Source organism: Oryctolagus cuniculus, chromosome 2 (assembly GCF_051225735.1).
Source record: "Oryctolagus cuniculus isolate XC-2025 breed Fujian yellow rabbit chromosome 2, ASM5122573v1, whole genome shotgun sequence".
In the NCBI taxonomy this organism is placed as follows: domain Eukaryota; kingdom Metazoa; phylum Chordata; class Mammalia; order Lagomorpha; family Leporidae; genus Oryctolagus; species Oryctolagus cuniculus.
Genome location: NC_142868.1, coordinates 56,892,084 through 56,919,039, shown reverse-complemented (window position 1 = coordinate 56,919,039; position 26,956 = coordinate 56,892,084). Strand labels below are relative to the sequence as shown.

Genomic DNA, 26,956 nt, shown 5'->3' with positions numbered 1-26,956 from the left:
TGGTTCATTCCCCAAATGGCCACAACGGCCGGAGCTTCACCAATCTGAAACCAGGAGCCAGGAGCTTCTTCTGCGTCTCCCACATGGGTGCAGGGGCCCAAGGACTTGGGCCATCTTTTTTTTTTTTAAGTTTTATTTAATAAATATAAATTTCAAAAGTACAACTTTTGGATTATAGCTGCTTTTCCTCCCATAACCTCCCTCCCACCCGCAACCATCTCATCTCAAACTCCCTCTCCCATCCCATTCTTCATCAAGATTCATTTTCAATTATATTTATATTCGGAAGATCAACTTGGTATACACTAAGATTTTAACAGTTTGCACCCACACATATACACAAAGTATAAAGTACTGTTTGAGTAGTAGTTTTACCACTAATTTGCATAGTACAAGAAATTAAGGATTGAGATCCTACCATCTTTTACTGCTTTCCTAGGCTTAGCAGAGAGCTGGATTGGAAGAGGAGCAGCCAGGACTACAACCAGTGCCCATGTGGGATGCCGGCGTAGCAAGTGAAGGATTAACCTACTGCGCCACTGCGCCTGCCCCTAGATTGAAGATTCTTAACAATTATTTGAATTCCTGAAATCTAAAATGGCTACTAGTTGTCAAATGACACTAGACTTGCTTTGTCCTTAGTCATCCTCTTGAAAACATTCATTAGAATTCTTCTTCTAATTCTTTATTGAGATATTTTTATACCATAAGATGCACCTATTTTAAATGTTCATTTCTCATTTTCTTAGATGATTGTAGATATACATGGTATTGCAAGAAATTTTTTTTTTTGAATCATTTGTTCGTTTATTCATTAATATGTTGTCAAATTCAGTTTTCTATACACTATGTTTATTCCATTTTTGTACTATTAGATACATATATTTAAAAAATATTTAACTTATTATTATGAAGAAATTAAATATTTTTGAATCACTTTATTATTTGCTAGCAACAAAACTGAAACAAGTCTCATCCAATTCAATAAACCCATTTAAATACCTTTGTTCAATGACAATGTCTCTGAATATCTAGTTTACACATTTCTATTCTACACAACACTGTTTTACCCTGTTACATGGTATACAGTTAAACATTTCCATAATAAACAAGTTTCTCTTTGATATTATTCAGAACAATTTCTTCACACTCCCCAGCAATCCAGCAATCACTCAAATATATTAAAAATGTATCCTCCTTTAAAAGGCACACACATTTACAGGTTCAAATCTTTATTGTTTTAAAATTGTTCAGATCTTTTACAATACAATATTTTGTTATTTAAATGACCTCTAAATGGTTAATATACAATGAATATCTTTTTCTGAAACTCAACCATGAAATATGATTTTACAGAGCGATCCCTTGTATAGTTTGCCTGTTTCCCTGATGGTATTTTCCAAAACTAGTATATTGTCACTGCCAGAATATAGATGTTGATACAATACACCTATCTCATCTAGATTTGTCAGATTTTATTTTTTACACAATATGCATGTAAATGTGTATGAAGTTCTATGCAGGTTCTTATATCCAACTCCTCAGTGCTCAGTTTTAATACCACAGGAATCCCTCCTGCTGCCCTTTTATAACTTCACTTACCTCTGTCCTAGCTGATGTGGACTATCTAATTATATGCATATTTGTCCTTTGTACATCTTCTCCCCTGAAATTTCTTTTGTTCCTGTTTTTTAATTGGATTGTTTGCTTTCCTGTTAACATTTTAAGAGTTGCTTATATGTTCTAGATACCAGTCCTTTGCAAGATAAGCGATTTGTGGGTTATTTTCTCTCAGTTGATTGTGTATACTTTCATCAACTAAATTTTTCATTTTGATGAAGTCTGTTTATTCAGTTTTTTATGTTTATAGATATTGCTTCTGAATTCCTTGCCTAGCCTTAGATCCTAAAGTTCCTTTTATGTATACTTCTAAAGTTCTCTAATTTTATATTTTAAATTTAAATTTATGAATTAATTTTTGTAAAAGCTGTCAGATTTTGATCAAGTTCACTTAATTTAATGTTTTATCAGTGTTTACCACTTATCCATCTATTGAATCAACAGATTTTTTTTTTTTTTTTTTTTGACAGGCAGAGTGGACAGTGAGAGAGAGACAGAGAGAAAGGTCTTCCTTCCTTTTGCCGTTGGTTCACCTTCCAATGGCCGCCGCGGTCGGCGCGCTGCGGCCGGAGCACTGCGCTGATCCGATGGCAGGAGCCAGGTGCTTCTCCTGGTCTCCCATGGGGTGCAGGGCCCAAGTACTTGGGCCATCCTCCACTGCACTCCCGGGCCACAGCAGAGAGCTGGCCTGGAAGAGGGGCAACCGGGACAGAATCCAGTGCCCCGACCGGGACTAGAACCCGGTGTGCCAGCGCCGCTAGGTGGAGGATTAGCCTATTGGGCCGTGGCGCCGGCCAGAGTCAACAGATATTTACAGAGCAATTTATATCTTCAAGCCACTGTGTTCAATATAAGATTTATTCATATAGCCTATTGATTGGGATCAGTTCCTCATATTACAGTTAATGGAGTTGATAAGTTGATAAGATCCAAAATACCCAATTATTTGGTATTATAATACCAAATAATAATAATTGGGTAAATATTATGCTGTAACTAAGAAATGCTTAATAATACTGATATTAGCAATTGATGCATTGATTTCAAAAGCCAAAGAAGTTGACGTGCTTTCCACAAAATACTTTAAATCAAATTATTGGGGATGTAAGTATATTACAAAAATCTCAATAGAAATTTCTTATTACTTTTTTTTAAGATTTATTTGAAACACAGTTACAGGGACAGAGGCAGAGAGAAAGAGAGGTCTTCCATCTGCTGGTTCATTCCTCAGATGGCCACAATGGCCAGAGCTGGGCTGATCTGAAGCCAGGAGCCTGGAGCTTCTTCAGGGTCTCCCACATGGGTTCAGGGGTCCAAGGACTTGAGTCATCTTCCACTGCTTTCCCAGGCACATTAACAGGGAGCTGGATCAAAAGTGGAGCAGCCAGGACTCAAAACAACTCCCATTTAGGATGCCAGCACTGCAGGTAACGGCTTTTCCCATTAAGCCACATTGAAGGCCCCTCTTATTAATTGACAAGTATGTTTTATGATAACTTCCAAAAGGACCTTTGACTTGTTGAATCTTCCCATGAAATTTTGGAGTTACTTCTAGAAACATGTCAGTAATGATTAAATATTATAATACAGCGATATTACTTAACTGCCAAAAGGTTATATCTATTATCACAGGCTGTTGACTAAATACTTGACCTTATTAGACAGTCTGTGGTTGTTGTTTTTTTTTTTTAAATCTGTCTGCTTGGATTATTTTTTTAAGATTTATTTATTTATTATTTGAAAGGCAGAAGCAGAGAGAGAGTGAAAGAGAGAGAGAGAGAAAAGAGAGAGAGAACCATCTGCTGGTTCACTCCCCAAATGGCTGCAACGCTAGATCTGGGCTGATCCAAAGCCAGGTGCCTACAGCTTCTGAGTCTCCCACATGGGTGCAGGGTCCCAAGGACTTGAGCCATCATCTACTGCTTTCCTAGGCCATAGCAAGGAGCTGGATTGGAAATGGAGTATCCGGGACTGGACCCAGCACCCATATGGGATGCTGGCCCTGCATGTGGCAACTTTACCTCTATGCCACAGCGACAGACTCCCAATCTGTGTCTTATATTTACAGTATAGCTATACAAGCCAAGTTAGCTTCAGCTTATTTTATATGATTACTCATTGTTATTTTTGTCTACTGGCAAAAATAAATGGCATACCTAAAAATTTGCAGGTCCTAAATAAATGAAATTTGGGACCATGATTGTGACTACTTAGATAATTAAATCCACAATAATCAGGTGTACCCTGAAATAGAAGAACCAAAATAAATAGTTAGCATTTAAAGGGAGCAGAAGAACAAATACTATTTCATTGTAAACTACTTACTATGGGTTAGATTCTCTGTTAGCCCTTCAAAGGATAAGCATTATTTGTTACTTAACTAATGAGAAAAGGAACTAGATCTAGATCTTACTTCACACCCAAGCCTGTGTGCTTTCTATGAGAACAATGCCTGAAAGAGCATCTGTGGCTGGAAGCCACAACAGAGATATAAGAGGTGACAGAGGTAAAAAGTTGAGACCCGGTGATGAAGAAACAAATGACTGTTGATTCTGTTCATGAACTCTGACAGTTCTGGGCTGTCAGAGTTTGGTGGTGAAGAATAAAAGCTTTGAACTCAGTTAGATCTGAGTTTGAATCCTAAATCTTCTATTAGATGGATATGTGATCTCAGTCAAGTTTGCTTAACTTCTCTGGACCACTCTTTTCTCAGCCAAAAGATTAAGATAACACATACCTATTAAGGTTGCTGTGTGGATTAAAAAGAGATACTGTATAAATATTATATGTTTAATATTATGAGCAAAAGGGAGGAACTCAGCCAGGAATTCCAGGGATTAAATCTCCACACACAACAAAGTGTTTAAGGGGTGTTTTTTTCTACTCTATTGAAAAAGAAATTCTCTGTCCTTTAAAATTAAAAATCCTTATGAAAAATGGCAAAAATGATTCTTTGAATACTTTGACATTTTGAATGATTTCCTACTACTCTTAGACAATAATGTTGAATTTTTAACTTCTTAATCTGTGTTATATGAGCCCTAGGGCAGTAATTCTTAACGCTGAGTGCCCAGACTCAAGCCAGAGCTTTTTCAAATTTACATATCTGAATTCCACAACCAGTAGACTTCTGATTACAGAAAGGTTGTACAATTAATAAAAAATGTTGCATAGCCTTCACCCAGATTCACCAATTTTTAACATTTAGCTGTATTGCTTCTGTCTGTAGAAACATAAATGTTGGGGGGCTGGCTCTGTGGTGCAGTAGGTTAATCCTCCGCCTGCAGCACCGGCATCCCTTATGGGCGCCGGTTCGAGTCCTGGATACTCCACTTCCTATCCAGATCTCTGTTATGGCCTGGGAAAGCAGTAGAAGATGGCCCAAGTGCTTGGACCCCTGCACCCGCATGGGAGACCAGGAAGAATCACGTGGCTCCAGGCTTTAGATCGGTGCAACGTTGCGGCCATCTGGGTTTCTCTCTGTCTCTCACTCTCACTGTCTGTAACTTTGCCTCTCCAATAAATAAATAAGATCTAAAGGAAAAAAACAAAAAAGAAACATAAATTTTGGGGCAGGCGCTATGGCATAGTAGGGGTAAAGCTGCGGCCTGCATCCTGTATGGTTGCTGGTTCGAGTCCCAGCTGCTCCACTTCCAATCCAGCTCTCTGCTGTGGCCTGGGAAAGCAGCAGAAGATGGCCCAAGTCCTTGGGCCTCTGCACCCAAGTGGGAGACCCAGAAGAAGCTACTGGGTCCTGCCTTCAGATCAGCTCACCTCTGGCCATTGTGGCCATTTGGTGACTGAAGCAACAGATGGAAGACCTCTGTCTCTTCACCTCTGCCTGTCTGTAACTCTGCCTTTCAAATAAATAAATCTTTTTTTAAAAAAATAAACATAAATGTTATAGGCTTTTCTGAACTATTTTAGCATAGGTTGCTAACATCATGCCTTAACACTTCAATGTGTAGTTCCTAAGGACAAGAATGTACTCTTATTAAAATCATTGTATAATTACCAAATATAGGAAATGTAACATTGTTGGTGATATGCTTACCCAGTCTTCAGCCCAAATATCTACTTTCTCAATTATCCTAATTTATCCTCTGATATAGCGACTTTTCCAGCACAGATCCTGTCCACATATTGCATTTAGATGTCATATTTTATATTTTGATCTCTTGGAATCTGGAACTGTTGATCAGTTGGCTTTCATAGCTTTGGAGAAAAAGTTATATTTTCTATAGGCTGCATTTAAGTTTCACTGATAATCCTTATCATTAAATTCAAGTTATGGATTTGGGGCTGGATTACTTCATAATTGATGTTGTGTCCTCAGTGTATCATGTCCAGAAGTACAAGAGATCCATTTGTCAATGGCCACAATGGCTGGATATGAGCCAATCTGTAGCAAGGAGCCAGGAGCTCTTCCAGGTCTCCCAGATAGGTACAGGGGTCCAAACACTTAGATTATCTTCTACTGGTTTCACAGGTGCATTAGCAGGGATCTAGATCAGAAGTGGAGCAGCCGGGACTTGAACCAGCTCCCATATGGGAATCCAGCATCACAGGCGGCAACTTAACCTACTATACCACAGCGTTGGGCCCTAAAAATTATTTTTCTAATTCCATTGTTACCCTATCTTTATTAGTTAACATTCCTTTTTCTAAAAAAAAAAAAAAAGATTTATTTACTTATTTGAAAGGCAGAGTGACAGAGAGATATAGGGAGAAAGAGACAGAGGGAGAGATCTTCTATCCTCTGGTTCACTTCCAAATGGCTATAACATTTAAAGCTGGCCCAGGCCCAAGCTAGGAGCCAAGGAACTCCATCTTGGTCTCCCATTTGGGTGGCTAGGGCCCAACTATTTGGGCCATCATCCACTGTTTTCCCAAGCACATTAGCAGGTAGATGGATGGGTAGTAGATCAGCTGAAAATCAAATCATCACTCCAATATGGGATATTGGTATCTCAAGCAGTGGCTTAACCCACTGTGCCACAGTGCTCTCCCAGCATTCTTCTCTTACAAAAGCTTTTCCTCCTCCTTTATTTATCTATTTATTGATAACTTTGAATTTTCTTTTTCATTTGTGTTAAAGGGAGAGGAAGAGAGAGAGAGAGAGAGACAAAGTCAAAGGTCTTCCATCTGCTAGTTCACTCCCCAAAGGCTCACAACAACCTGGGCTGGGCCAGGATGAAACCAGAAGCCCAGAACTCAATCTTAGAACCCAAGCAATTAAACCATCACTGCTGCTTCCCAGGATGTATATTTGCGGATAGCAGGAATTCGAAGCAGAACCAGGACTTGAACCCAGGCATTCCTAAAGGAGATGCAGATGTCTCAATGTGCCAATCACTTGCGTCAGAGAGGTTTCCTGATAGACACTAAACAAGTCAAAAGTGAACCAGAAAGATGTACTTTATTCATATGTATCAGAGCTTCAGAAGCTATCTACTACAAATTCAAAAAATATGTAATATGCAGAGTATAAAAGTTTATTTCCATTGAAATAATGATTAAAATTACTGTTTTTTACTGGAGAGTCATTGGATAAAATAGGAAAAATCAAACAAATAATTGTGTGTTTTACACACACTTTAATGATTGAACGTTGGATATTAGAGGCAGTAAAAAGTTGATTTATATATGTGTGCACCCTAAACGGCTGGTGGCTTTTGCTTTGGGGTGATTAGTTTGATAGACGTGCTGGGTGACTTATAAAAGTTAGGAAGGTGATAGAATGGAGTCTTTTCTCTAGGGTTATTCAGTTTCTTGAGAAGAATGTGCTACTTCATTGAGCCTGAGTGAGGGAAAGGATTTGGGTAGAAACGTCAACATTCTAGATGTGTGATATGTATGTATAGGGGCAGGAAGGGTGGGGGGAGTTGTAGTCTATTGTTCTATATACAAAAATTATTTCTCAAAAAAATAACAGGAATATTTTTACTGTAGTTGTATAGAAAAGGAAGCGTGACTCAGAAGTGTTACAATTCTGATTTTTTATTGCTCATTTTACATTGAATTTTTCTATTCCTTATTGAATGTTTTATAGACCAAAACCTCTTGAGGGTTCTACAAGGTACCTAAGCTTCTGCATACCTGTCTGCACTATTCCAGACTGCCCTTTTCTCTCAACCTGGCTTTGTTTGTACCCACTCCTTCTTCCACTATTGATGTTACAGATATATGTTGAAATCTCATAGGTACTCACCATCCTGTTTTATCTTTTAGGCTAACAGTTTCTACCTTTTTTATTCCTTTTCTGTCATTTTAATAGAAGGGAATAGCAATAAATATATATACGCTCCATCTCACAAGAGGCCAAGAGTTGAACATAAAAGATATTTTAGAAAGTGAGTCAGCAGCAGACTCATAGAATGGCGGATGTCCTAAATAGCACTCTGGCCTCAGAATCAGCCCTAAAGGCACTCGGATCTGGCTGAAAAGCCCATGAGAGTATTTCAGGCATGGAAAGCCAAGACACTCTGGCAAAAAGATCTCTGTGAGTGAGATCCCAGTGGAAAGAACAGGTCTTCAAAGAGGGAGGTGCCTTTCTCTGAAGGGAGGAGAGAACCTCCACTTTGACTATGACCGTGTCTAAACAAGATAAGAGTCGGAGAACTCAAGGGGCTTCCATAGCCTTGGAAACTCATAACTGGTGCATAGGGAGATTACTGATGCCATAAACAGGAGTGTCAATTGGTAAAGTCAACAACAGGAGTCACTGTGCACTTACTCCTCATGTAGGATCTCTGTCCTTAACGTGTTGTACACTGAGGCTTAATGCTATAACGAGTACTCAAACAGTATATTTCACTTTGTGTTTCTATGGGGGTGCAAACGACTGAAATCTTTACTTAATGTACACTAAACTGATCTTCTGTAAAAAAAAAAAAAAAAGAAAAAAGAAAGAAAGAAATTATCAATTCCCAACTTGACTCTCACTGGGATTAAACATGACAATAGGTCTGATCTGATTTCATCATCGTTTAAAAAAAATCATCTATTATTTTTCACTTTATGTTTCTGTGTGGGAGCAAACTGTTGAAATACTTACTTAAGGTATACTAAGCTGATCTGTATATTAAGATAATCGAAAATGAATCTTGATGTGAATGGAAGGGGAGAGGGAGTGGGAAAGGGGAGGGTTGTGGGTGGGAGGGACGGTATGGGGGGGGAAGCCATTGTAACCCATGAGTCGTACTTTGGAAATTTATATTCATTAAATAAAAGATAAAAAAATAAAAAATAAAAAAAATAAAAAATGAAAAAAAAAAAAAAAAAAAGAAAGTGAGTCAGAACATTATTTATTCTGATTACCTGTCCAACTGGTATCTGGCAAATGAAAAATTGTGTTAATGAGATGATACCCTACCGTTTATACTTACCCAGTCCTGGTTTAAAACATATTCCTAAAGCAATGCTAACTAGCATGAGTCAAAGTAATTTTAAAATTTAGAATATTAAAATTAAGCTATATATGGGGCCGGCACTGTGGCATAACGGGTAAAGCCTGCAGTGCCGGCATCCCATATGGTCACTGGTTTGAGTCCCAGCTGCTTCACTTCCAATCCAGCTCTCAACTGTGGCCTAGGAAAGCAGTAGAGGATGGCCCAAGTCCTTGGGGCCCTGCACCCAAGTGGGAGACCCAGAAGAGACTCCCAGTTCCTGGCTTCTGTTTGGCACAGCTCCAGCCCTTGCGGCCAATTGGGGAGTGAACCAGCAGATGGGAGACCTCTCTCTCTCTCTCTCTCTCTCTCTCTGTCTCTCTGTCTCTCTGTCTCTCTCTTTGCCTCTCCTTCTCTGTGTAACTCAGACTTTGAAATAAATAAATAAATCTTTAAAAAAAATTAAGCTATGTAATACCAAAGGAGTTTTTTTAGAAGAAAAAATACCATACAGGCACGTTAATTGTAACATAATTAAAATATTGTCGTGTAAGAGTACAACAGATCATTTGCTCTTTGCTGGATAAAAACATCTTTAGCTAAATCAAACTTTTTTCAATCTCATAGGTAGATATTTTACAATGATATTACTTTCAAATAAGTCTGTATTTTTCCTAAAACTGTGTTATTTTCCACTTATTTCATCCCATCTATTGTGCCATGGCAACATTCAGCCTTAGGAGCAGATAAGTTAAATTTGAAATGTAAAATATAATAATAAACCAAAATATGAAATTCTTATTATAAGATTAAATTCATAAAAATGTATTACTCAGCTGATTTTGACACATTCATACACAGTACCACTGAATATTCAAGGTCACTCAATTCATTGGCAATCCTCATTCAATTGCCATTAGTATTAGGCTTTGGAATCCACAGTTGTGCTTACATGAGTGTATTTGCAGGCAGTGCAAAGGCAAGCATGAATATTTTACCTTTAAACTAAATAAAAATGTAGTAACTCTGGACACCAGGAGTGTTACTTGAATACTGTATTAAAATGGTCAAATTAATGGTCAAGGATCCAGGAAAATAAAAATTCTTGAACCCTGTTTTTTCACCTATTTGGCCATTGTTCAGTTGGAACTTCATCCTATTTAAGAAGACACTCTAAGACCTGTTTTATTTTGTACTGATCATTCTCGGTAAAGTGTACATTTAAATTTAGTAAATTGTATCCAAATCTTTGGTTATAAGTATTGATTTTAGGGGCTGGCGCTGTGACGTAGCAGGTAAAGCCACCGCTGCCTGCAGTACCGCCATCCTATATGGGCACCAGCTAGCTGTTCCACTTCCAATTCAGCTCTCTGTTATAGCCTGGGAAAGCAGTAGAAGATGGCCCAAGTCCTTGGGCCCCTGCACGTGCATGGGAGACCCAGAGGATGCTCCTGGCTCCTGCCTTCAGATTGGCACAACTCCAGTCATTGTGACCTTCTGGAGAGTGAACTAGGAGATGGAAGACTCTCTCTCTCTCTGCCTCTCTTTCCCTTTCTATAACTGTGCCTTTCAAATAAATAAATCTTTAAGAAGAATGTATTAATTTTACAACCATTTTGACAAATGAGGAAAAAAATGATGTCCTAATTGCTTTCATTATTTCCCTCAATTTATTTTCTCAAAAACTTTAAATGTAATAAATTGAATTTAGAAGAAAAGATTGGATATTTCAGTAGCATACATTTACAGTTGAATCTCATTATTTTTATATTTTGGATTTGTGAGCTTGTCTGCTCACTTCAATGATCCAATCAATACCCCTGCCATGGCCAGCAACTCACTAGGCTAATCCTCCACCTGCGGCGCCAGCATACCTGGTTCTAGTCCCGGTCGCGGCGCCGGATTCTGTCCAGGTTGCTCTTCCAGTCCAGCTCTCTGCTGTGGCCCGGGAGTGCAGTGGAGGATGGCCCAAGTGCTTGGGCCCTGCACCCGCATGGGAGACCAGGAGAGGCACCTGGCTCCTGGCTTCGTATCAGCGCTGTGCGGCCATTGGAGGGTGAACCAACGGAAAAGGAAGACCTTTCTCTCTGTCTCTCTCTCTCTCACTGTCTAACTCTGCCTGTCAAAAAAAAAAAAAAAAAAAAAAAAAAAAATACCCCTGCCACTTTTCTAGCTGTTAGTGGCATACACAGAGCTGCAAAAAAACTGAGCTGTTCAAGGTACACATTCTCAGCTAAAGTTGAATATGGGGAGACTTTCCTTTTTATTTTAACTCTTGTATACAAGTGTCCTTTTCATGGCCTCTTGAGTGCCACATTTTTCACATTTTTGTGCTTTTTGTTGGTGATTCTGAAAATTAAGAAGGCCCCAAAGTGACAAGTGGTGTGCCTTACAGAGAACATAGATTTGTGAAATAATCTTCCTTCATGTATTACCGTGAGTGCTGTTGGCCATGAGTTCAATGTTAGTGAGTTAATAATACATATTAAAGTGTCTTCAAACAGAAATGCACATAAAACAAGGTTATGTATTAATTGGTTGTCAAAAACATTGTAACCAGGTGCTTATAAAAACTTAACCCTGTATTTTTCCTGTGATTCAGTATTAAATAATTAGTGTTTATAGCAACTTTATAGAACATATAATCTATGAATAAAAAGAATCAACTATATACATGAAAAGGACTAACTACACTCTTGTAAGAGTAATCTATTTTAGAAAGAATTCTCTACTTTCCTCAGTCTCTTTGGAGTGATTAATTCAGCAATAGTTTCATCTTGAAATCCATGTTTACACCAAAGCTAGTGATTTCAAATGCAAATATGTACTTTGTGTTTTAATTGGAAAATCTTTGCATATTCAGTTTAAATATTCACTGTGCAACTGATTTTTTATCAAATAATTACTATTAAGACAAATCTGAAGACTATATGTTGAAGTCAAGTTTTGATTGATTTTATCAGAACATGTGTTTTCAAGAATTGAAATTACGCAGGAACCCAATGTGAAACTGTATCATATTTTACATTTATTTCAGAGCCAGATGTTGAGAGCTACTAAAGGTAACACAAGGACTCATTTCACCACATAGCTATTGGAACTATTGTTGGGTATGTTGAAATCTTAAATTTTTGTGGACCATGATATTTTTATTTTTAGGATTACTTATTTATTTTTTGATTTGGTCATTGACATAAAAATTTACAAGGAAAAAATATAAACATGCACAAAACCTGAGAACTAAAGGAGGTAAAAAGTTGTGTACAAACCCTACCAAAGCCATACAAGTATGAACATGAACAAATAAGTTTATTTATCAGGCAGGACATCAGGATAGTCATCTATCATTAAATAAGTTTTATGAAAGTGCTGTCATTTTCATTTTATGAAAATGTGATTTTTGTCAAAACAAGGTAATAACTAACATGTATTGGTTATTACCCATGAAGTGAACTTCTCATGCATTATCTAATAAAACAAGATTTTAAGCTATAGAGACAGTTTTTCCATATTATAAATGAAGAAACTGAAGTTTAGCATAGATGAGTAATTCTCCCCACCAAAGCCCCTGTAATTACTAACATATTCAAGATTCAAACTCAAATCTGTCCAACCTCAAAGTCCACAATACTGTGTTCCTTCCATGCCTTGCATCATAACTTAACAAAATGGATGTCATGTCTTTTTGAAAGTTTTATTACTTATCTGACAGTTACACCATATTCCACGTTTCTGTTACTCTAAGAAATACTGGGAGTGTGGATAGAACATCATTGACAGCCCTTCCTTTTTCCAAATGCTGAGCTTATAATATTCGTCTTCTGAGAGTGATTTATCCTACTTTCTCTTTAAAGCATCACAAACTGCTTAAAAGAGAAAGGCAAGTCCCAAAGGGGCAATTTGCAGTCTGATTTAGCAGTAGGAGAATAGAAAATTAGATATATCTTAGTTTTCTTTGTCTGCACTATGTATACATAAGTACATAAGCCTCAACTTTCCACCATCCCCAGCTTTTTTTTTTTTTTTTTTTTTTTTTAAGAACCAGTTGCTGGCTTTACCTCTTTCTACCTGCTGGATGCTTTCTGAATCACATTATCCAGGGCTTAATTTAAGTGATCCTCATTAAAGTCCAGAACCTAGGGAAATCACCCTGAATTTTTGTTTCCTAGCAACAGCCCTGAGAGTAACACCAGCTGCTTAACTATATGCTGCTAGAAAAAAATGCTATAGGGAGATTCACAAAAATTGTTATTAAACACCTTATATCTTGTGCATTCAAATACCACATTTACCATATTGGATTAATTATCTTTAGTGATACAGATAAAAATAAGAATTTAAGTACTTGGAAGGACTAGATTAGTTCAGCAGTTAGTGTGATTACTAGGCATTTTCTTGCAAAGTCAAACAAATATCCATAATGAATTTTATGTCAAAATTGAGTCGTACTTGTTTTATAATGTTCCATTATGTAGTATAGCATTAAGCAATTTTAAAATTCCTCAGATTTTTGTTGGCATTCTCCTTTTTTTCTGTTAAGTATTTTTACTATTTCCATAGTTTTGCCTTTCCAGAATGTTACATAATTGTAATCACATTAATATGGAGTCTTTCAGATTGGCTTCTTTCACTTAATAACATGCACTGGAGTTTCCCCCCATGTCCTCTCATAGCTTAATAACTCATTTCTTTTTAGTGTAAGTAATATTCCATTGTATGGATATACCACAGTTCATGATGCATTCGCCTAATGAAGTATATTTTCTTTGCCCACAAGTTTTGGGAATTATAACTACTATTAATATTCATCTGTATTTTTTGTGAACCTATATTTTCAATTTACTTAAATAAATACCAAGGAATATAAATTCTGATTCATATGGTAAAAGTATGCTTAATTTTATAAGAAACTGATAAACTAGGAAGTGACTCATTTTGAATTCCTTCATCCTCATCAATACTTGGTATTGTAAGTGCTTGTGGAATACCTTTCCAATAAGTATGTACTGGTACCTCTCTGTTCTTACTCACAATTCCTTAATGGCTTAAGATGGTTAGCATTTTTCTTACGTTCATTTGCTATCTGTATACCTTCTTCCATGAGGTGTATATTCTATCTTTTGCCCATTTTATACATGTTTCATTTTTTTCTTATTGTTGAGATTTGAGAGTTCTTTGTGTGATTTGGATAGCAGTTATTCGTATATGTGTTTTGAAAAGATTTCCTTCTATTCTATGGCATGTCTTTTCATTTTCTTAATATTCTATATTTTTTAATAATTTACTTTTAATCCTCAACCTCCAGTTAAGGAATTGATCTCATTGTTGTGGTATGTGTAGTAAGCAGGGAAGGGTTATCTTTTGTGTCTTCCTTACAAAAGCAATTTTTTTTCCCACATTTAAAAATCATTGAGGCCAGCGCCGCAGCTCACTAATCCTCCGCCTTGCGGCGCCGGCACACCAGGTTCTAGTCCTGGTCAGGGCACCGCATTCTGTCCCGGTTGCCCCTCTTCCAAGGCCAGCTCTCTGCTGTGGCCAGGGAGTGCAGTGGAGGATGGCCCAAGTCTTTGGGCCCTGCACCCCATGGGAGACCAGGCTAAGTTCTTGGTTCCTGCCATCAGATCAGCTCGGTGCGCCGGCCACAGCACGCCGGCCGTGGCAGCCATTGGAGGGTGAACCAATGGCAAAGGAAGACCTTTCTCTCTGTCTCTCTCCCTCACTGGCCACTCTGCCTGTATAAAAAAAAAAAAAAAAAAAAAACCTAAAAATCATTGAAATACCCCTTCTCATTGTATTACCTCCTCTCTTCTTGCCACACTCCCACTCCACCCTGCCCCATTGCTTTCATAGCATAAGCTGCTTCAATTCCAAGCAGCTTAACATAAAGAGGAGTTATAAATTATCTTGGGCTTTGTTTCTATTTTGACCAACAATTGACTTAATATAGTAGCCATTGTACAGACAACAATTCAGTAAATGGGCATGTGGAGCACTCCTTTTTAAATATTTTTTTTTTAAGTGTGTGATGGGACCAGCGTTGTGGCATAGAGTAGAACTGCCACCTGCAGTTCCGGCATCACATGGGCACGGGTTCCTGTCCCAGCTGTTCCACTTCCGTTCCAGCTCCCTGCTAATGACTTGGGAAAAGCAGCAAGTGTTTGGGGTCCTGCCACCCGCATGGGAGATCCAGATGAAGCTCTTGGCTTCTGGCTTCTGCCTGGCCCAGGCCTTACCTTTGTGGCCTTTTGGGGAGTGAACCAGCTGGTAGATCTCTGTCTCTCCCCCTCTCTCTGTAACTTCGACTTTCAAAATAAATAAATCAATCTTAGAAAAAAAAAGTGTGACATTCTTTGAAGTTTTGCTCAATTTTATTTCCAGTACTTTTCAAAATTTCTGGTCACCACTTTTTTTTCTCTTTCTGGTTTTTTCACTTTCATTTTTGTTTATTATATTGTAAGCAGTTAATTAAGACAGACATTTAAAGTTCCTATTATGCTACAAATTTTGACTATTTTCATAACTTTCTGTGAAGAATCAGTATTTTTTCTAATTTGTTTAAATACAACAAGTGTTAGTAATCAACTTGAGTTAATAAAATGATATATTTTTAAAAGAGATCATTGAGGGGCCAGCCTGTGGCACAGTGGGTTAAAGCCCTGGTCTGCAATGCCAGCATCCCATATGGGCACTGATTCAAGTCCCAGCTGCTCCACTTCCAATCTAGCTCTCCGCTATATCCTCGGAAAGCAGTGGAGGATGGCCCAAGACCTTGGGCCCCTGCACCTGTGTGGGAGACCCAGCGGAAGCTCCTTGCTCCTGGCTTCAGACTGGCACAGCTTCAGCCGTTGTGGCCATCTGGGGAGTGAACCAGTGGATGAAAGACCTAACTCGGCCTCTACCTCTCTCTAGCTCTGCCTTTCAAGTAAATATCTTTAAAAAAGAAAAAAAAAAAATCATGGGAGTGCATGTATTTGTGTCATTTTAAAACTTACTGGTTTACTTTTTCTCAATGAATTTATTTCTTCAGGAAAAACTACTTATTCTAAAGCCAAAACCAAATAAGTCTAGGCCAGTTATTTTCTAAATATCTGTTTCTGGAGACTTCCAGTATGTATGGAAACTTCCAGTATGTGTAGTATATAAATGTAGAGCTGCTTTTGTTGGATGTCAAATGGAAGTGGGAAAGACAGGAACACACCTTCTTCTTGTGCCTCTTTTTCCAGGTACCTTTGAGGAACCAAATGGCTATGTAGACAAGAACTGGAAAATTAGTCTAAATTATGATGTTTAATTTAAAGCAACCACAAAACCAAATAGTCAGCTATTACTGAGCTATTTATCATGGAGTTGAAGGTGTCTAATTTATAAGGTTTCTGAATTAGACTTCAGGGCCTATGTTACATTTTATTACAGTCTACAACATAAGTGTAGACTGGCAAGAATTAAACTAAAAGCCTGTTTCACAGCTGTTATGCATCTGGGAGTTTGGTTAAAAGGGGCTAGCTTAGTTTAGCCTGAATTGTGATAAAAAGCAGGGTCTGGAGGCCTTTTAACTGAACTCCTGTGCTCTGATCAGAGCTGTATTTAATACAGGCCCATAAGTCCACATAGTTATAATTTGTAAGAGACTTTAGGATATCAGTAACTTTTAAATCTTACCATGTGAAAAATGATTATGTCACCTGTGGACTTTAGAAGTAGTAAGCAAGCTGGAATAAAGGAGATGATCAAGCCAAATGTTTCTAAAGCTACTCTAATTTTGTATTCACAGTGTTCTATTTTGGTGGTATATTACTGGTTTTAATAGGCTTTAATAAGGAATTTTAATTCTGATAAATGAATGCTTCATGTCAGATTTGTTATACCACTGGGAAAGATGGGTTACTTTTTTAATGCCACCCTTATTACATTCTGGCTTTTTCACAGGCTTGCAGATGGGTCAGGGGCTGTGGAGAGTGGCCAGAAACCAGCAGCTACAACAGGAAGGCTATAGTGAGCAAGGCTACCTCACCAGAGAGCAGAGCAGAAGAATGGCTGCAAGCAACATTTCTAACACCAGTCATCGTAAACAAGTCCAAGGAGGCATAGATATATATCATCTTTTGAAAGCAAGGAAATCTAAAGAACAGGAAGGATTCATTAATTTGGAAATGTTGCCTCCTGAACTAAGCTTTACCATCTTATCCTACCTGAATGCAACTGATCTCTGCTTAGCTTCATGTGTTTGGCAGGATCTTGCTAATGATGAGCTTCTCTGGCAAGGGTAAGTTAAACCCACCAATGTTTGATTCAGATATCTCTAAGCATAATTATGCTTTTTGTAATATAAGTATTATGAAATATGTTTAACTTGGGCTTGTGCTTTATGTTGCTAGAACCTAGAAAACTGAAAGTGTGATTTGACTTGTATAGTCAAATTTGATACTGGGAAAAGAAATACAATAATGGCTTTACAATTAGATGAGAGGTTACAAATAGTTATGTGTTGTTTTATTACAAATGAGAAATTGTTAGCTTATTCTAAAAATAAGACAAAGTTGTGAAGTGAGAAGTCACAGTCCAAAACTTGGATTCTTCACTCCCTGGTATAGTTTGTGCCTCCCATTAGTATCCCATTTGAAGAATCAGTGTAACTTAAAAATCAGTAGTCTTCAAATGCTATTTTCTTCGTTGGTAGCAAATTGAGTATTTTTACTTATTTGTTTATGTACTTATTTCTTTTATATATGTATTTTTACTTATTTATATATTTTATCAAAGGTGCCTGTCAGTATAAATTCTAACGTGAAAATCTTACCAACTTTTTGTTTCTCCAACCCACCATTTCATCAGTGACATATGTAAATAATAAGAAAGGAGATAAATAATCTACATTTTCAACTTAAACTAGATTATTTAGAAATTTTAGCAGCTATTACATCAGATTAAATTGAAACTACCAACATGTGGTTGAATAGAATGTGTTTTTTTGTTTGTTTTGTTTTTAAATTTTATTTGATATCAAATTTCATGCATTTCATATATATAGATTTAGGTAAATAGAATGTTTTATTGAGCGTAAATTATTAGTCCTTAGATAGTATCACATACCTATATAAAATTATGAGTATGTGAATTCTTTTTTTTTTTTTTGAGTCATGAAAATGTTACCAAACCTAAAGGAATCATTGGGTAATATCACTGAATTATAGTATAAATTAGCTTGATCACTTCTCAGTGGCTAAACATAACAATTATTAGTATCATTTTGTTATTCTTCAGTTACTTCTTATAGTGAAGATACTGTGAGAAGAAATGGTATTAATTAGTGTATGAAATAAGTTTTTTATCAAAGGAGCATAAGAAGAAATGAAAGTACTTTAAATCTGACTCATTTCTTTATAGTCTCTTTTTCTACATTTTGATAGGCACCACCAGCTTAATTTGTCTTAATATATTTGAACTTGAAAAAATATTTACATCTAAACTTCTCTGTGCTCATTCAGAATGTATTCTCACTTGAGGCTTAAATCTAGATTGTTTATCTCTGAAAGAAATGCTTCCTTTATTGTTTGCATAATTATGCCCATTTTTATGATACTTGGAATTTTTTCTTAATGTTAAATTGCTTATACTTGAAATTAAATGCTGGCTGGATTTTTATTTAATAATTTTAAGTGTGTTGAATACTTACTGATATTGGGAGATTATGGCTTTCACAGCTATAGCTTAGTGATGTAACTGAAGACTTCTGAAATACTAATTTCCTAGAAAATTCATTACAGTTGCCACTTTAGAATCAGTTATTCATTTGGTTGATAAAAAAATTCAAGAGTATAAATTAACTATTGAAAGGGTAATCTCATAAAATTAGATATTTCAGCTACCTCTCCTCACACATTTTGATGTGATAGACTGTTCTTTTTTCCTGTGCTCTGTGTGTGCGCGTGCTCTTGCTCAAGGCCGGCAGAGTAAAAACAGAGAGAGTGCCTATCCACTGGTTCATTGCCCATATGCCAGCAGTGGCTAGGATGGAGCCTGGGAGCCAGGAACTGAATCTAGGTCTCCCACAGGGTAGCAGGAACACATCATTGGACCATCATTGGACCATCATTGTTGCCTCCCAAGGTCTGCATTAGCAGGAAGCTGGAATCAGGAACCAGAGTGGGGTATTAAACGTGAATCCTCTGATGTGTGCCTGCCCCTGAAGTAGAATCTTAAAAATAGCTTTCCTTAATATCATAGCTTTTGATGTATGTATTGCAGTCATGGCATTTGAATTTCTGATTCTGTTGTTTTTTTTAAAGATTTATTTTAATTTTGTGTTGTTAATATATGTACTGTGAAAAAGATTGACCCCCCCCACCCAGAAAATCTTTTTTTCCACAATTTAGTTTTATTTCACAATACTTAATAAATCCCATTTAGCTTCTTGATAAAAATTGTTAGCTCTGGAGTAAAAGTCATTCATTGTGTTCAAATCCTGCCTCTATCAGGCAACTTTGTTGTCTCTGTGTTTCTTAGCTGTAGCACCAACATCAGAGAATTATTGAAGATGAAGCAGGTTAATGCAATTAAAATAGTTAAAATAATACCTATAATCTAGTAACTGTTAGTTTTTATTCCTGTTGCTACTAACTTTATATGGCAGCATCCATGATATATATATGCAGTCCTCTGTTGACCTGATTGAGATAGGTATTAGTTACGTTATATAAGTGAGGAGTGCAAAATTTTAATGGGAACACATAATAAATATGTCATCATGTTTAATCTTTGTAACCATTAATTAGACGCTATCAAAATTGCTAGATTTAAGGCATCTATAATACTCCAGTGCAAAAAACAAGTACAAAATAAAAATTTTAAACTTTAGAGCTATAAAATCCACTTTTATGTCATTTCAGATTACTGTTTTATCATGTGTATGAATATTGAATTTAGAAAATGAAAGCTAGTAATGTTTTCCTGTCTCATTGTTTTTCATTTTTACAGGTTGTGCAAATCCACTTGGGGTCACTGTTCCATATACAATAAGAACCCACCTCTAGGATTTTCTTTTAGAAAACTATATATGCAGCTGGATGAAGGTAGTCTCACCTTTAATGCCAACCCAGATGAGGTAAGTGAAGAATTTAAATTTTTTTTCTCATGTAGATGTTATTACTATCTTACTACAGATTTCCAACATAATAAACTTACAGGTAAAAATACCAAACCATTGAAAATACCTTTTCAATTGCTGAAAAGCCCAATATATTTTAAGTTATTGCTAGTATGACGAAGTCATTTTTCTCAGCCTTACTATGGCATAGTCTAATCTTTTCACCTTCTCACTTTGTGTAGCAGCTTCCATAACATAAATGCAGTTGTCTACTGACCTGATTGAGATTTATACAAAACCATCATGGGTAGAGAACATAAAATTTTGATGGAAACCCAGAATATGTTCATTAAATTTTTTCTGCAGTACTTTCTTACTATTTATTGTTTCTGTTCAGCAGTGATATTTATTTGTCAGAGATAATCACAAAGACTATCATTGTACCTTCTGACACATCAAAATATTATCTTTTAATAATGCCCTTAACAATGTAAATTCCATGTGGACATGGAAACTAGTTTTAAATTCTGTTGTAAAACTGAATGTGTGTTATTTGATTCTTAACATAATATGGGAAAATGATCAAAATGGACTTTTTTCTATTCTCATTTTAATGTATCCTGGAAAAGTTCAGATTTTCAGAAGTGTTTAAATATCTATTAACATTATTCTTAGAAACCTAAGTGCAAATCATACAACATTCAAAGGTACTCTTTCTTAGTCTATTATTTTCTGTGATAAAATTTCAGTGGCAGGATAATTTTAATTAATTTTTAGAAACTAATCCTTTTTATTTTTTATAGATGTATTAAGGAATGTCTATATCATATAGCTAAATTATTTTTAATTATCTTAACTTTTGTTATAATTCAGGAAATGTCTCTCCCATTAGAGTATTTGCATCTTAAGCAGAAATATTGATTTTATAAAATGCATTAATACCAATGATTTATTTTTAAAATTGCTGTTCACTTTTTATTTTACATAAATAAAAATGAAATACCATTACAAAATATTGCTGATATACACACTTCTTAACAGTTAATGCTTATCCCTACAAATATGAGAATAAGTATTATAAAGCCTAATACATAAATTCAAGAGATTTTTATCTGTACTCACCCTGCTATGCAATAGAACACCAGAACTTCTTACTCCTATGGAACCCTAACTTAGTATCCATTAATCTACCCTTCCTCTTTCAGTGAGTAGGAATCTGATTCTCATAATGAAATTAGAATGACTTGTAAGAGGTTAACATTCAAATTATACATTTGGAAAAAATATACAATTTTCAGAATCTAATGCTCTTTCTTTAGATCGAAAGGTAAATGAATGGATTAAAGTCATCAATTTAGGTTTTGTTACCTATCCACTTCCAAATTCAATGAATGGCCTGGTTTCGGAGACTTCATTATTCTGAATTCTTTATTACTTGCTGCTAATTGACAAACATTATAATAAGATACATATTTTGCATCAGACTGTTGATATAACTGAATGATGATGACTGGAGAAGAACTGGGACAGAATAGAGCACAGTATTTGACTCTGTATGTAAGAATCAGGAAAGGCAGCTGTTTGTAAGCTCCAGTCTTACTGTGCCCAATTTATCAAGACGTATTGACCCATCATAAATTATACTGGTAATGACTAAAGCAGTCATCTTCAATTCATCTGCTTTGGAAATGTTACATTCTAAAAAAAAATATAACTTGGTAAGTATTAAATTATACATTTACAAAATCAAAAAAATTGGTAACTGCAGATGTTGGTTGTGGTAAGTAGTCTTTCCTTGTTAAAGTACCAGTTTTTAAAACCAATTATAAAATCTCTTTTCTTATCCAAAAACATAAACACATGTAGATATAAGTCCTTATATCCTAGAATATGATACAGATAGTTTTAAATACATAAATTAGAGAAACTAGATATAAAAATGTTTCATCTTTATAGCTACATATGTTAGACTATAGACTTCTTGCTTAAACGTCTAGAATGTTTGGAAGACAGAGGCAGAGAAAAAGAAGTATAATTCAAGTCTTTTTCCTGATATCACTAAGAAAATTCAATTCTTAAGTCAAATGCTTGCTTGCTAAGAAAGAGGATTGGAGTTATTAACAGAAGTGAGATTTTTAGATCTTCAGATTTTACTTATCCATCCTACCTTCCATTGTTATTGAGAGTTGGCTGTATTTTTTTTGCTCACTGGCCTTATTTAAACATATTCTGGAGCATCCTAGGAGTATTGTTTCACCATTCTGAAAGAGCCAGAAAGCACTGCCAAGAGGCATAGAGCTGAACCACACAAAGTGTCTTGTGGTTCTAAAATTCTGATTCTATGCTTTTATAAATATCAGTTGCTTGGCAAGTATTACCTAATAGCAAAATAGAATTTTGTCTTTACCAGAATGCACTTGGAATATAAATAGGCTCTCTTCCCCCTCCCCCCAAAAAAGGACACTGAAATACATTTAACAGTTTTGGAATTATTTTTATGACTATATACTTTCTTTTATTGACTAACATAAATAATCTCAATTTGGTTTGCTTACCAAGTCAATTCTTATATTGAAATCATGTTAGTGAAAGAGTTCTAGTAGATGGTCTTACATAAAAATTATCTGTATTGAGTCATACTTTAGCCAGGTCATTAGAATGACTCTTTCCAAGTTTTTGAGTACTAGAAATAAGGGAGTACTTTTTTAGAAGTTGATTTTCCCCCCACTCACTGGAGCACATCAAACATTATTTTGGGTTCATTTAACTTCAAGCAGTAAAATAGTTTGGATGAAATGTTTAAATGTAAGTGGTGTTTGTTACAGATGCCTAAGATGTATATAATTGCTCAGTATTATAAAAAGTGTACTTTCCCATAATTTCTAGTTTTGTACTTAACATTTTAATAGCAAACATCATTAAAATATTATAAAAATAAGAATACTTACAGCCACAGGGAACAAGATTCTCCAAAGGACACCGTTCATGTCACGGATATGGGTAACCAAACTTCACAGCAACTGCTGGCAGTGGCTTATGGGGTGGGGGAGAACATCTGCACAGTTTGTGGTACGATTACCAGCACGCTATTGTTATATGCATGACATTGTGATTTCAGCTGTATGTAACGTCTTGACCTTGTGCATGAGCTTGTGTATTTTGTGGAAGGTGACTACAGTGTAGTAAAGGAATGTGCTGAAAATCATCTGTTTACATTAAGTTGTATTTCCTCTGCATGTACAATTTGTGTGTGTCAATTTTATGCTACTAGCAATAATACAATAAAGTAATTTTACTTACCAATGAGTAAGCTCTATTCCTTATCTGTGTTTTGAATTAAACCATTTTCTTGATATAATAATTAAATTTAGAGTTCCAAAAATTGGTAGTGAACATGGTTTAATTTCATTATATTATAGGCTTATTTTTGATTGTATAAATGTGCTTTTAAGCAGGTGTTGTTTTTTTAGTATCTTCATTGGGGTCAGATAAAAAACAATTGGGATTTTTTTAAATATGTAGGCATAATTTTTCTTCTTTTCATACAGAAACACCCAAATATGTTTTGCTAGATTGATCTTTGGTAGAAATTGATTATGCAAAATGTTTTGAATTTGACCTATACAAACTGCTTGTTTATTTGAGAGAGAAGGAGGGAAAATAGTAGGAAGAAAGAGATAATGACAGATTGTTAGAGAAAAGAGCACTCCCATGCTCTGGTTCACTCTCTAGTTGCCTATCATGGCTAGAACTGAACCAGGCCAAACTGGGAACTCAATACAGGTCTCCCAGAAGAATGTCAGGGACCCAACTACTTAAGCCATCACTTCCTCCCTAGGCCTGCATTAGCAGACTGGAGTGAGGAACTAGAGCTGGGTATCAAACCCTGGTTCTCTGTCTTGGCGCATGGGTTATCTTAACCAGCACCACATCACCTCTACACACAATTGTTAGATGAAAATGCATGATTTTGGACCAGCTTTAGTGTAAACAAGAAATTTCTAACAACTAGCCAGTATAGAAAGCATCTCAGGAGTTTATGTTCACTTTTTTTATTAATAGTATCAAGTATTGATTTTTACTGAATTTTTTACTTTAGTATACAGCAACAAAATGTTCATTACTGGTACTACACAGCATAACAGTATTGATTATCGTATATGCTTATTTATAGTATTTTTCAAAGCATTTATAATATAATTTTTCAAAAACTTTTATTAATTTTGGGCCTGTATTATCATAATGGGTTAAACCACTGAGACTGCAGCATCCCATATAAGTGCCAGTTCAAGTTCCAGCTGCTCCACTTCCCATCCAGCTACCTGTTAATGACCTGGGAAAAGCAACAGAAGTTGGTCCAAGTGCTTGGGCTTCTGCACCCACAAGGGAGACCTGGATAAAGCTCCTGGATTCTGGCTTTAGCCTGGCCCAGCCCTGTCCATTGGGGCCATTTGGAGAGTGAACCAGTGGATGGAAGATCTCTCGGACTTTCAAATAAGTAAAATCTGAAAAAAAGAAAAAAGAGAAATAAGGTTTTTTTATTAAAAAAAACTTTTGTTCATTGATGCACGTTGCCAATTTCTAACAAAGGATGTTGTATACAGTATTACCCAAATGTATTTGACACTGTGTGTGTCCCCCTCCCATCTCTTTTTTTCGGAAAGGACCATTACAGATACCACATTTTAGAGATATAATAGTGTCGATTATAATCTTAACTGTATATAAACAGGTATGTTAGAATGATTAGAATGCTCTGCTTTTCATTTGCAAATTTCTGATGTAGCCTCTCTTCTGAAAGTCTGTAGGTATGTAATTACTTTGAATTACTTTGTTTTCTTTTCTTTGGTCTGTTAGCACTTGTTACAAAAAAAAAAAAAAAAAAAAAAAAAAAACTGAGAGTTGAATTGAGTCTGCACAGACTGAAAAGAATTTTCCATGTTTTGTATTTTGACTGCCATTTAATTTGTTAAGAAAAATGTTCTCTTAAGAATAGGACAGTGAAAGTGAAAACAATACTGAATTCAAATATCTGTAGATATTGGTCTGTCTATGCCAAAAAATTTGGACCTAATAGAGCTTGTATCATTATCTTTAGTATCTCATTTTGCGCACTGTTAACTCTTAGTGTCTCTTGCACTATGGGAGCATTCTCAGTGAAGGATGACAGGCCACTAAGATGCTTTTTATTTTGGAAAATATACTGTCTTTTGAGGTTTTATCCATAGTTCTATAGGTCTAAAAATTTATCTTTCTACTGAAAGTAGATCAGTCTCAGAAATAAACCTGTGTATGGGCAGTAGAATGTGAACCAGGTTGACAGATACATTCTTAGAACAATGCCTGATAGCATAAAGAAGAAGATAGATTCAAATTCTTATTTTTTGGCTATGACAGAAACTAAATCTATTGGCTATGATAGAAACTAAATCTATTAGGAATAATTGAGTTCTCAGTGCTCTTTACTATTCTGTTGCACTCAGTCAGTTCCACATTTTGGGGGCTGCTGCTTGGAATACCCAATTCCCCCCTTTATAAATCAGCTACAGGACTACCAGCTGTCATTTTACAGCTATGAGAGGTTTAGCAGCGTATTGAGAATAGTATATTGGAAAGAAAATACTGGGTCTGCGATAACATAGGACTAACCATCCTGGAGCTATATTAATTTGGAACTCATTATACAAGATATTTTTTTAAAGTGAATTTATCTCCTTGTTTTGAATTGGGGTTTCTTTTGTTTACAATCAAAGCCATGTTGATGTCGTCTTATTATCATTATTACAACTCAAACACATCCTGAATGCAAAATATTTTAAATAAATATTGTTAATCCTTATTAGCAAATCAATTAGTTCATCTTCAGATTTGCTGATGAGAATTTAATCAGAGTAGAAGGAGCTAATAGAGAATAATTGAATGCAGCTTAACTAACTTCTCCCTGTATGAGAATTATTTGCCCATTGGGGCTAAAATGTTCAAGTTCTTTGGCAAAGCCCTTTCCCTTGATCAGCATTAGAGTCAAAGTACAAATTTGTACCATCCTCTGTCTAAACAAATCAATACCGTCAACCAGCTAGTTCCTACTAGACAAGTCATGCTAAACCGTTCACTTTTTTAGGGCACTATGGTATGTGTGGATTTGTATATAGATATGTGTGTATCATATTTCTTTTTATTCTGATCTATCAGGTGATTATATGGTTAAGAAGGCAACTCTATCCTGTGTCTGTTAGGTAAATTTTATTTTGCACCTTTCCCTAACAGTCTTCCATTATGGCAGTCCACCTCCTCCCTTGTCTCCAGGACTCATTCAGACACTAGATGTTGAATCAGTCCACAGAAGGAGTTTGTACAATCAGAGTAAAACTCTTGGAAACTTCAGAATGAAATATATTTCCTAGACCATTTTCTAATCATAATCTAATTGAGAAAACGAGATTTAGACCCTGCAGTATTCCATAGCATATTCATCAGTCACACCACTTAATACATTTTGATCTTGTTTTCCTAAATATTTTTAAATTGCAAATTATAAATTTGAAATGCTAAAATGAACAAGGCATTTTTATTTGAATTTTACTTTTTTGTCAATTAAATAAATGTACCTTGAGATTTTTATAATGTTGCTTTGAGTATTTTTAGTACATTTCAGAGAAAAATGTTTTCCTTTTATTAAATTGTTGTGTCCTATGTGACCACCTTGATACTTCCAAAATTTTTTCCTGTGTCTGATATGACCACAGTTTCCAGGAAACTTGGTGTCACTTTATAGATTTAAGGTCTCAGCTCTAATGTCTCTTCTACATGTCTTCCCTACATTTAGCAGTTTTACCAATGACAATAGAAGTCATTCCAAAATATG

At 35.8% G+C, this 26,956-nt stretch overlaps 1 protein-coding gene across 9 annotated transcripts in view; it reads left to right on the top strand.

The window, feature by feature from the left end:
- FBXO8 (F-box protein 8) overlaps positions 1 to 26,956 on the top strand; it is a 54,853-nt gene that overhangs the window by 8,106 nt on the left and 19,791 nt on the right. For 3 of the 9 annotated variants that reach the window (XM_070068302.2, XM_089327247.1, XM_089327250.1), the window contains 2 exons: positions 16,935 to 17,271; positions 19,983 to 20,109. In XM_070068302.2, the coding sequence (XP_069924403.1) occupies positions 16,943 to 17,271; positions 19,983 to 20,109 (456 nt within the window). In that variant the 5' untranslated portion in view covers positions 16,935 to 16,942. Of the gene's footprint in view, positions 1 to 12,045; positions 12,119 to 15,905; positions 15,931 to 16,605; positions 16,629 to 16,934; positions 17,272 to 19,982; positions 20,110 to 23,041; positions 23,161 to 26,956 lie in introns of those variants that run through there. The other 6 variants (XM_089327251.1, XM_089327252.1, XM_089327253.1 and 3 more) reach the window with 5 other exon arrangements.